General features: G+C 37.8%; 1 protein-coding gene across 3 annotated transcripts in view; it reads left to right on the top strand.

Moving 5' to 3' along the window:
- The window catches only part of PCSK5 (proprotein convertase subtilisin/kexin type 5), a 228352-nt gene that overhangs the window by 170840 nt on the left and 45102 nt on the right, over nucleotides 1-12410 (top strand). For 2 of the 3 annotated variants that reach the window (XM_069000752.1, XM_069000753.1), the window contains exons 19-20: nucleotides 216-345; nucleotides 1371-1486. In XM_069000752.1, coding sequence (XP_068856853.1) covers nucleotides 216-345; nucleotides 1371-1486 — 246 coding nt within the window. Of the gene's footprint in view, nucleotides 1-215; nucleotides 346-1370; nucleotides 1487-2660; nucleotides 4811-12410 lie in introns of those variants that run through there. The other variant, XM_069000754.1, reaches the window with a different exon arrangement.

Below are 12410 nucleotides of genomic sequence, written 5' to 3' on the forward strand. Positions count from 1 at the left end.
TTTCTTTTTCTTTCTTTTTTTTTTTAAATTTTAGTAGAACTTAATATGATTTCCAGTAATGCCTTCCATTTTCTTCCAGGGATGGTATAGTGACGGTAGATTTTGTGGGAGCTTTAGAACTGCAATCATTTATTTCAGAAAAAGATACACTGAAATTATGTAACTGTTTATTCTGACAATGTACCTACCTTCTAACAATTTCTCTTTGGACTAAGGTGCTGGAATAGATGCCTGTATAAACTGCACACAGGGTTATTTTATGGAAGATGGAAGATGTGTGCAGTCCTGTAGTAGTGGTTATTACCTTGATCACTCCAGTGAAAGTGGATACAAAAGCTGCAAAAGGTATGATCAGTGGCAAATATATCTGGCAGTATATCAGGCAGTATATTAGTATATATAACTACTAGTATATTTGGCAGTATATTAGCTATTACTGTGTTGAAAATGATCATACTTACTAGAAGATACTGCTGACTCCAAAAAAATTGTTGTTGTTATTATGATGATTATGATGATTTATATTCATATGGGTCTTATAAAAATATTTTTTCTGGTATATGTGTGTGACCTTCACTTTAAAACAGCCTATAGTGAGAGTGGAAGTAGCTTTGCACAGAAGCGTAAAATTTACAAATCTGACAGGGGATCTGTATTTCTTAATAGCAAACAAAAATAATCACACTATGGGATTTTCATTGCAAGTTAATTACTATTTATAAAGACCAATTTCAGTGCTTCCACTGCATATTCACAAACATTTATTTCTGAACTACTGTCCAGAATAGCTTACCTGACTCAAGTGGACAAATGGCTGGATAAATCTTGGACAAAGTTGTGCTGTGCAAGGAAGGAACATTTTTTTCTATTCCATTCTTTCTTACACAAATATCATTTGTTGCCTTTTGGAATAATTTATCACTGACTCAGATCTGAGTTCAGGGCAGGAAGGGAATCACTGTGTGTTTCAGTGTATTCCACATAAAAGACAATCAATATGTAATGAAAATATGACGGAGCAAGATGGATAATGAAGGGACTTTATATTCTGTTGCTTTAGTTTGTGCCTTTCTGGCACATGTATGCACCATCAGCTTGATATTTTTGCTGATTATTTATGCATAGTTTCAAAGCTCTAGAATAATGCAGCTGTGTAGTAAAAAAGCTTGAATAGAAAGTTGTTGATGGAAAGAAGAAGGATGAATTTGCAGGGGTAGTCAATTATTTATTATGATAATTAGTACCAGTTATATTATAGTACCTGATACTTCTAGAAAGAACAAAGGAGCCCTTTGCAATGCTAAAGAGGTCTCCTAGGAAGTCTTATATTTGGTGAGGCAGGAAGACCAACTCCTGCCATTGTCTCTTAGGTGCGATGCCAGCTGTTTGGATTGCAGTGGCCCAGGAGACAGAAACTGTTCGAGCTGTCCAAGTGGCTATAACCTAGACACTGGTGTCTGTGTCGTTGGAACAGTGTGCAAGGATGGTGAGTGCAAGTCTCTGAAAAGGTCCATTTTATCACTGCCAGCTTCTTCTTTTACATGTATTGGGTTGGTTTGGCCTGCTTCTCTTCTTCTTTTAAGTAACATCTACATAACTTTTTAAATTATTCAGGTGTATGAAGAGGAGAAATTTGCATTTGCATCTATTAGCAAGATTAGTCACATCCACTTTACCTGAATTTTCCTAAAATAATTTTTCCCGTTGCCAGCAACCTACTTTTCCTTCCTTAGCAATTTTTCAAAAGCCATTGCTTTCAACAGATTTTTGTATGAGGACCCTAGAGTACTATTAATAGAATTGCATTTATCTATCTCACCACTTTAAACTGTGAAAGTGCTGGTAAGTAAAAACAATTTAAAGTGCCTGCAGTATTGCTTGACTCGTGTGAAAGGGTAGTGAGAAAAAAGAATTCTGAAATAGGGAGCATGCAATTTAGGGTGGAGATTTGAACTTCCTCCAAATTCCCTGTGGCAGCCAAGATAGCCTTCTTGTTGCATATGATTGGCTTAATTATTCACTAATATTAATTCCTTTTAAATGCCACAATTACAGAGACACTTAGTGCTTCCCTAAAAAGGTTACCATGTGAATTACTTGTAAATAGAGCCCAACAAGTGCAATCCAACAGAAAAATCATATCAGAACAAAGTCTGGGAAGATATCGGACATCAGATATAGTAAAAGCTAACAATGACTCTTGGGTCCAGCTTATTTCCACTGGATTTACTAAGAGTTAAAGAAGACTTCAATGCCTTACTATCAACTCACTCTACAGGATTTGCATTTCTGTTGAGAATGTTTTACTCATTTTCTGTGGTTTGATTGTTTTATTCTTTTAATTCATAAAAATTGAGAGCAAATTCCTGTGCTGTAAATACCACTGTATTCTAATTATTCTCTTTCTAATCTTTTTTTCCTTTTCATAAATGGATACCAATCATTTCCTGTCGGACCACACAATATCTCTTCCTGAAAAAAAAAAATGCTGTTGACTGAAATTCCTTTTGATGGACCAAATTTCCTACTTGCTACCTGCTCCTGAATGGTCTCTTCAACCAAATCTGCATGTCTGACCAATTAAACCTTCTTCCATTGTACACGCCGTGCTCTCCAAACCTTCAACCTCCCCTCCTTCTCTTGCTGCTACCCTCTGGAAGCTACGGAAGAGTCCTGGGCCGAGGGAGGATTCTGTATGCTGGTGAAAAAGAACAATCTCTGCCAGAGGAAAGTACTTCAGCAATTGTGTTGCAGAACATGTAAACAAAAGGGGTGAACTGACACCTCCCAGCATCCTCCTCCTCCTGTAGACTTATAGATTAACCGTATTACTGAAAAAGGAAAAAAAAAAAAGAAAAAGAAAGCAAGCCACCTTTCTCCCTCTCCCCCTTCTTTGTCTGGGGAGATGGCAAACTGTTCGTTGGAACTTAAATGGAAAAACTACAACACGCCTACCTTTCATAACTGGTTGTCTAGAGCTGAGCATCCAGGATCACAGAGTCAGTATTGTGTGACCAAAGCATTTGATGCCAAAATTAACATTTAACTCTTGATTTGATTTCCTGTCAACCTTAGGATTATTCCTGTTTTTTGAAGGTCCTTTTTCTTCCCTTCTTTCCTGCTTCTTTCCACTTCGAGATGTTTAAAGAGTGTTTCAAGAATACAACACAAGTTTACATGGATTAAAACTAAACAATACAAAAAAATTTGCATTAGTCTTTTTTTGTGCTGTATGTATTGACAGGGGGAACTTGAGTTCCTGAGGGGATCAGAAACATCATTAGTGCAGGACTAAGTTCTGCCCCTTTTTGTAACGCTATTTTAAAAAAATGGAAAGTGAACATTTCTGCACACATTTCTTTCTTACTTCCTCTGCTGTATGCTGTTTTTTGTATCACATGCAGTATGTATATATGTTTGCCCAAAATGTGGTTTTGGTCATATAGATTTCATTTTTAGACAGGTGGCTTATTAACAGATATGCTAGGATCTTTATTTTATTTTTTTAAATTGTCAAAGCTATTTCAAATAAACATTAAAAAAAAATTGTTCCTGTAATGGACAAATTTAGAATATACTACTTCTCTTGATTTGCGTAAGTGAGAATAATGTATATGCTCAGAAGTCAGAAAACATTGCTAACATGTAAGAAGTATTCATAAATTATTGTTGTCTTGTAATGTTCATTTAAAAAGGGGATATTATCATACAGATATGTGGAACTATTTCATAGTGCCCATATGTAAATGCCAGTGTGACTATATACGACAGGATGTGTTTACAGGACTGGATTTATAATTGTGCCAAATACACCTCCAGGAATAATTGCATATAGGGCAATAAATCAGTGGTTCTCTTGGTGTCGTGATGGGCCTGAGTCTGCTTTTAACTGCTCACAATAGAAATTTCAGCAGGAATAGTCCTGCTAAGGCCAATGGAGTTACCTCACTGTAAAATGGTCCTGAGTGATAAGAGAAATGGCCCCAGCCTCACTCTTTTTCTGCCCAGGCACATGGCTGCCAGTACAAATTTCTGTTTAATTTATCTTCTTCACCTTCACTTGGCATACAGTTCAAAAGACAGTCATTTCACATAAAACAGAAAATTGAGCTTCAAAGATACTGTTTACTGGGGATAATACTTAAAACATACAAAGTGTCTTTCTCAGTTAGCTTTCCTGGACATACAAACAGAAAATGGATTGCAGCTGTTTAAGCATGTAAGTCCTGGAAAATAAAGGGGATCAAAAATGACTGTGGATGTTTTACAAACAAATGAATACAAACTTTTAGAGGTAATGTCCTCTTTAGTAGAGAGCAGATAAACTATTACAGTCTGGTTCGGTATGACAGAGTGCAGTCAAGCTCCTTTGGTGCCCATTACAAATTTCCTGATAGACATTCAAATTTGTGCTAGTTTCACTACTAGTCTGTTACTGCCTCATTTCTCAGTATAGCGTGTTTAAATAGAACATAATGCTTTCAAAGTTTAAGTTAATATTATATATGTTATATATAAATATATATTCACTATTGAGATTTAATTATGTAATGGATTGTAAAGAATCTGTTTGGATACTTACAAATGTCTCTAACACTATTATAGAGAAGAAATTAATAACTTTGTTTTCTTTAAAAAAAACTGACATTGTTATAACAAAATCCATTTTTACTGAAAAAAATACTGTACATGTGTAAAATGTTCAGTTGTTATTTGTAAAATAGGGTAGTTCTGTTGTAATTGATATTGGCCAAAATCAATGTTATTCCATATTTTATTTTTTCTATTAAATTAACCTAAATTCCTGTTCTTTTGGTCTGGAAAAACATGTTGATCCGTATGTTAAACATCTTCGTTGAAGGACATAGGTAGCTCTGTGGTATAGAGCACTTAGTTACCTGGGTGTTTAATTTTATTACAGCCTTTTTTTAGTTGAAGTGATGGAATTTATGATTGCAGAAATACCTGGTTTACGTGGAGATCACCTTTTGGGTAGTAACAGTAGAGTCATGTCTGAACCCTAGTGGGTAACAATCTTGACTTCCTCTGATCTGTAAGAGTGTGCAATGGCTCTAATCTGTTGTGTGTTCAAGATTAAAAAGCAAAATTTGTGACTGTCTATTGGTTCAGGCAGTTAAGAAGGAAGGTTTCACCCTTGCAGTCGTACAGACTGGCCCCTTGGCACAGTATCATGTTGGTGTCTGTGCATGTGCCAGTGCTCGCACGCGCTACAGCTCAGACACAGCCGCAGAGTGCCCCTGGAGAGCAGCGCCTGTTGCCAGACCTAGAGGGCTCCCTTTAGCCTCAGTGGTAACCCCTGCAGGATCAGGTCCTTCACTGGCATGAGCTATTGTTCTTGTTCATTTACCACTTCGTGCCACAGCCTCAGTGGAGAGCAAAATGGCAGCTTATCCAAGGAGTCATATGCCATTCAGATGGCATTTTCAGCACATTTGAGGCCTGCAAGAATTTCCTGCAAAAAAACCCACCACTTAGCCATCTCAGTGTTGCTGACCTCTTTTGACCTGGTTTCAAAATAATGAGTTAGTCATCATTCCCACAGTTTCCATGTCAATCCCCAAATCTAAGCATATGTGGGATGGCTCATTCTTAGCAGTAGTTTGGTGAGACCACACCTGGAAAAAAGGTTGCCTACAGCATTGTATGACTGCTTGTTTCAGCTCCCACCTCACCTTCGTCTTCCAAATGAGCAGACAAGTAAGCAATACATCTGAGTTTTAGGCTACAAACCAGAACTTTCTGGTGTGAGCTCAGACTCTTTGATCATCTTTATTTGTTAGGCCTTAATAGCTGTTGTCAGACACATGCAAAATTTGTAAGCAGCCTGTAGTTTATACTTGTACTAGAGGATTGCTGCAGCAGCAGGATTGCAATTGAAAGAAGCTAGTTTGTTGCCAGCTGCAGAGTTTTCTTATGTAATTGATCCTCTCTCTGATTCAATGATGAGTACTTTGATGTGTTCGGTATTTGACACTGTTGATGACACCCAGAATGGATGCAGACCATTTCAGAAAGATCAGAAGCTACTAAGTATGAACAAAATAATATTTTTTTTGTCAGGAAAGAGTGTGTATGACATCAGTTTAAATCTGTTCATTGATTTCATTTTATTTATACGACAAGTCAGAAAGCCATGACGAAGATGCCATTGTAGTTAGAACATGGTATTTCCCAGTTCATATTTGTCTAGGAGAATCCTTGATTTAAGTGCAAATTGGACATGTGTCTAGACCTTTTCTTTACTAAAAGTCTCAGAGTTTTTTAAAAACAACAGCTATGGTCAAAAAACAAAAACAAAAAAAAATCACATATGCTAAAAAAAGTTTACCATGCCCCAGACCTGCAGAACATCCTTCCGAAGCCTGTTGTGCGGGGGTGTTATGTTTCCTTTTCTGCAATGGAGTTCCGGCCTTACTCCCTTTTCAGCTGCAGCTCTCCACCTCAGCCACACACCAGTACTGTAGGATCAGATGCCAGAATAAGTCAGTGGAAACCTTCTGTTTCTGACCGGCAGCTCCTGGGACGTTTGGCTTAGCCCGCACTGAATGCACACACTTGTATCCGCTGGCACTCCCTGCCTCTTTCTGGGGAGGCTTTGCAAACTTCCTCTCTGTGAAGCACACTATTTTCTAGTAAAGGTTTCCCTATGAGACCGTACAAAAGTCTCAATCTCTATTGCAATTGCAGCTTTCCAATGTCATGTCAAATTCCTTGCAAGTGAATTTATTCTGTGATAGCAGGCTGCTGCTTGTGCCACATTAGCAGATCATGAGGGGTTTGACAGAGGTGTGAGCAAACCTATAGGCAGAAGTACTAGAGCTGTCTACAGCAATTTCACCCATCACTAAACGCAAGTTACAGCTGCTGATGACCAAGTTAATCCTCTTAATAGCCGTCTGTTACGTTTTAATGAATATATTTAATGAACTGAATGATTGTAAGAAGGCCTGTTATAAATTCAAGATTCCTGTAAAGACATGTAAGGGATTGCGTGTATGAGTCAAAGCTTTTAATTTGCAGTGCAAGTCCCTGAACATTAATTTGTCTATGATACATTACCATGCCTTATATTTATATTGGATATGCCATTGTCCTGTCATTGGTACAGAATGGACCAAGAAAAGTTCTGCCATTAGACGTTTGTGCAAGCTATTTTAATCGAGCATTAAAAAAGTTGTACAGCATACAAAGAAAAACCCTAGTCAAGTTTTCATCAAAAGGAAACTGATATACAACAACATGCATGACGTTGATCAGAATAGGGAGTTTCAATAAGTGAAAAAAGAAGGGTTGAAAATATATTTTTGATGAACATTTTCTTTACCAGCAGAAAAACCCATTTCTGTTTAACATAATTTTAATTACATGTATTGCTTAAGCTATTTTATGAGATTTTTTTATTGAAATAGATGATTATCTGATTATTTACTACCACCTGTCATGATACTCTGTTGGGGCTTAAAGCCTCCTCATTAGCAAGAATTAAAGGGTTGTGAGTGCCCTAAGAACAAACTAAGGCTCTGAACTTTAGTATTGCATCGAGCCAGTGAAAGGGCAACCAACATCCACATTTCAGTCACTGGTTCCACACCAATGAGCAAAGAGGATTTGGATCTGTCAAAGGCCTTGGACGTACTGTGATTTCTCAGAGCACAGTAACATGAGGTCTTACTAGGAAAACTGTTCTGAAGTCCTCAGGATAAAGCCAGAGAGACTGCAATAATGTTCACCTGCTGTGCGATCGTAGCAGACATCACCACAGAGTTAATGTCTAATAGCTGAGCTGTGACTGAAATTATCCTGAAGGACTTCCTTTCTGGATTAAAAAGCAGTGTTTACGCATAAAAACAGAGACAATTTCTACTTCTAGAATGGGAGTTGTAGTCAAAGGAAAACATATTAGGGGGAGGAAGCTCTTAGTATTTTTAAAAAATAATTCCAGTTAGCAACAAATGCAGACTCTGTGCTGCACCGAAGGCTGGCCATTGTTGTTTTTTGGCAGAAAATACATAAGCAGCTCATGTATTTGCTGCCAAAGATGACCAAGGAAGCTTAGAAGAATGACCCTCATACAATCATCTTTTCGTTTTTCTGAGTGTTTGGGGGATGGATTTGTTGAAGGTCTTCTGGGAAAACAGCAACACTTTTCAAGGCAAAAACCACTCAGCCATCAGGAAACACAGTAGAGAGCAATGAGGTGATTAAGTACCCATTTTTCCAATCAGCCTGGGAGTGAGAAGCCAGAACACTGGCAAGCAGTGAGTACTTGTTTACCAAGGTGAATTAATGGCTCTATCATGCAAATTCAACAGTAACACTGAATGTTCAGTGGAGCATGACTAATGTGGTTTAATTATAATTCAGATAATACTGCATAACTTTTCCATTTACAATTGTCCTTTGCCTGCCTACTGCCCCACTCCTGATGCCTGCAGATGTTCTTTGAGAGGTGGATTGGAAGTAAAGTCTAGCACCTGATTGCCAATCCCCACAGATCAGGTCGCTGTCAACTCTCATGCTCATGACTATGCTAGTGGACCATTCTGTAGCAATGCTACTGGATAAAAAGACAAAAATTACTCAAATATTCATTCCTGAATAAAGTAGCCCCTTTTCTTACTACAAGAGCAAAAGGCCGTACCAAAATGAAGTTGTGTAAATGTTGGTCTTGCTGTGTCTGCCTCTAGCACATCCTCTCTGAACACTTTCAAGGCTGAAAGGAGGATTCAAAATGAGTTCCCACTGTCAAACAGTGTCACAAAATCTCTCTCCAGCTATATCTGAATTAGAAGAGCTGTATCATTTCCCCATCTCTACACCTTCAACATATGTGACTGTTAAAGGGAATGTAATCTGTAATCAAAGAAAAAAAAAGATTACCTTGCCGATGCAGAGGTGCTTATAGCAGAGAGCAGGAACCAGGGAAGATTTTAAGCAAGGGAAGATCACCAGTGTAAGTGTATTGAGGAGGCTGAACAGTTACAGATGGGAATAAAATTTAGACCTTTATACCACTCATTAAAAGATTTAATTTGATCTGCTCTTTACTTCCAAGGAGGTACTTGTATCTTTTTGGCAGGTTTCTTTCAGGCTTTAATATGTCTTCATCTCTGCAAATTAAACAGAAATTGCATTTGATTAACAGTACAAATCTATGTTGTTACACCTTGTTGGGACAATAGTTGGCCTGCTACAAGCTGCCCAGTTATCAGCATATCTCTGTTCATATCCTGATTGACTTGAAGATGTCCAGTACAAACAGCCTGTGCAGGAGTCTCTTAGCTTGAGATGGATGACACCACTGAAATACTGACCCAAAGCATCCAGCTCTTCCCACTTCAGGTTTTTGTCTGTTCAAAGCAGACTACAGAGATCCTGCAGTGGTCAGGAAGGGCTCCATGTATACAAAGTACACACTCCCTGCTGTATAACATAGGAGAGACACACTGTGTTACCTTGGTTGCCTCTGATGTGTGTTTTCCTCCAGCACTGAAAGATTCTATCTTTAATGTACTCCATGTGCTAATAACACCAGCTTTACTCAGCATACCATGTTTGTTTTTATATTTCACAAGCAGCTACCTAGTTTTCCAAAGAGGTACTATGATCACTATGAGATAATTTTCAGTGGGGTTCAGGTGCCTCTGTTCCACTGCCCTTTAGAAGATTCCCAGATACTGATTTTTATGAAGAATGGGAAGCTTGAAAATGTAAAACAGGGAAAATTCCAGTTGGAAAGCTCAAGAAATGGAGAGGCTGAGCATACTTTTTTCCATTGTGAGTCTAAAATTTTGAGAGTGCTGTAGTATTTCCCCCTCCTTCAAAAAGTTACAAGGGTACAAACCAAAGCTTTATTGATACAGCTCCATAGAGATTGTTCTATTTCCCTTCCCCCTTTCTCATGGGGCTGCCAAATTTCAGGCTGTAGGTGATCAGCAGAATACCTTGCCAGGCTCTGACATAGGTGCTTACAGGCAAGGGGAGAAACCATGAACCCAGCCAGCTTATGCTTCCAGGCATCCACATAATTAGTACAAATGGAGTTTTAAATTAAAATTTTTAAATGCCTAAAAAATTAGTAGAAATGGAGATTTAAAGATTATTTTTAAAACGCTAAAAAATGTCTTTCTGGGGTCTGTTTATGCCCACTAAGGGCTCTGACTCTTCAGTGGGTTTCTAACAACAATTGTATTAATACTACGTAGAAATGTGGGGAGAAGTACACATTGTAAAGGGAGGGGAAAATTCCATTCTGTTAGAAATAAATAAGGCAGCTTTGGCTAATGTGAATGTTTTTATTCTGCAGGGAAAAGCATAGAGGACCTTGTAAGACAGTGGAGTCTGATAAAGGCAATTTCCTCACTCCTAACTGTCACAATTACAGCTAACCTGAGTCTCTGTGTGATCTCACCTAATCCTGCAACAAAGGGGCCTTTCATCCTAAAATCATTATATTACACTCAGCACACAGCTATTCAGAGGAGAGATGTTCAATCCTTTTCAAGGTTCTGCTTTGCCCCTTGGCACAAGGGGGAGATTTAGTGACTTAGGAATCAATATCCTATTTTCAGCCTTCTCATTTGTCACTGCCTAGAGCACTTTTGAAGAGTTCCAATCCTGAATCCCTCTCATCACCTCAAATCATAATACCCAAAAGTTTTGTCCATGAAGAGTATCTTCTTTGTCCCTTCTGCACACCCAAACAGGGAGACAGAAATTTGGTCATTGTGTAATTAGCAGGAGGCTGAAAACTGAAGCTAGACAAATTAATTGCAAACCAGATGCACAATTTTGCACAACTGCCAAATCTGAGGGTAAAGGAAATGTCTTCATCTTGAAAATGTTACAACATGGACATTATGGCAAGATTTCTTTCGGGGACCTGTAATCTATTAAACACTGAGACCTTGGGCTAAGCAAAGGAGTAACCTTAAAAACAATCCTCAGGATGAATTTGCATGGATTTTTATATGCAAGTTAGTTTTAGTTGTCTACTTAAGCTTTATGAATAAATGTTTCTTCAGAGAACTCAAGGAGCTCATCCCATAAGCCAGACCAAATGAAAGGTATCACGGCCAAACATGAGAAAAAGCAGAGAGTTCCCTAAGATTAATTTATTTCAGTTCTCACAGCTGATGGATGAGAAGCAATTCTGAGCAGTTTTTGTTTATCTGCTTTGTCAAACCTTTATAACCCATAAGATTACACACAAAAATCCCAAGTACAAAATCCATATCCAGATTCCCATGACAGTAAATAAGCAAAATGGAGGAAATAAGGTAGTTTTTTCAATTAATTTTAAGGAAAAGCCATTGTGGCAATGTTATAGACGATAAAGAGCATTTTAAAATTAGATAAAGTGATATTTTGATCAAACAAAGTGGGGAAGTAACACATGACTTGCAGTGACTAAATCTCATGGAGTGACTACAAGAGAAAAAGATTTATGACAGCCAGCACATAAAAGTCCATATCTCCATGCATAACTGACAGGGATATTCACACCCCCATCTAACTGATCTCCTGAAATAATAATTTGCTGTCAGTGAATGGCGCAGGTTTTGGAAAGCAAGAGAGAAACAGTGACAAGGTAAAGGTACACTTGATGCTGCTTGGCAACTATGAGAGTGCTCCAGACTGGGACTCAGGAGAGACAAGTTCTAGTTTGCTATTGCAAACTAATTTGATGATTTTATTACAACTCAGGTTTCCACCTCCTTAACGGACGATAATAGTTCTTATCTCATTTTAAAATGCATCATAGGAACTGATAGGAACTGAGCGTTAAGTATAGGGATTTTGTATGCAGTTAAAGGAACAATCTGAAACCTGATGTAGGCCAAATGTAGAGTTAGAAATTCCTAATTATGGACACAAAAATTATACATTAAAATCTTCCTATTATGAGGAATCGAGTCTGTTAACATATCATTATTCCTACAATATCTCCAGTTCCTTTTTTTGAACAAGGTGACAAATGTTTTTAAACAAGGTGACAAGGTAGCAGGATTAACACAATAGTAAATGATAAAGATGGAATGATCCAAAGTAACAGATGATCATTGCCTGATTGAAAGCGAAATGAGGACACACTGCTGAGAGTATTCCTCTATTAAGTATGTTGGACAGATAAAGAATTTTAATAGAGAGAAAAAAAAAAAAGAAAAGAAAATAAAAGGGTTGAGGTTTTGGCAGCCTGTATTTATCTAGCAAGATTTGTAAAGAAATACATTGCTCACAAGGAATTCTGGCAGATGGTTGAACTGCCTTGTGGAATAGTTTAAAAGTCTTCTTTTTTTTAATTTCAGTGTTAACTCTTTGAATATCCACCAAAAACTATTTTGTTAACATGTCAGATCTACAGTGCTTGATGTGATTTGCAATTCAGA

Source organism: Aphelocoma coerulescens, assembly GCF_041296385.1.
Source record: "Aphelocoma coerulescens isolate FSJ_1873_10779 chromosome Z unlocalized genomic scaffold, UR_Acoe_1.0 ChrZ, whole genome shotgun sequence".
Taxonomy (NCBI): Eukaryota; Metazoa; Chordata; class Aves; order Passeriformes; family Corvidae; genus Aphelocoma; species Aphelocoma coerulescens.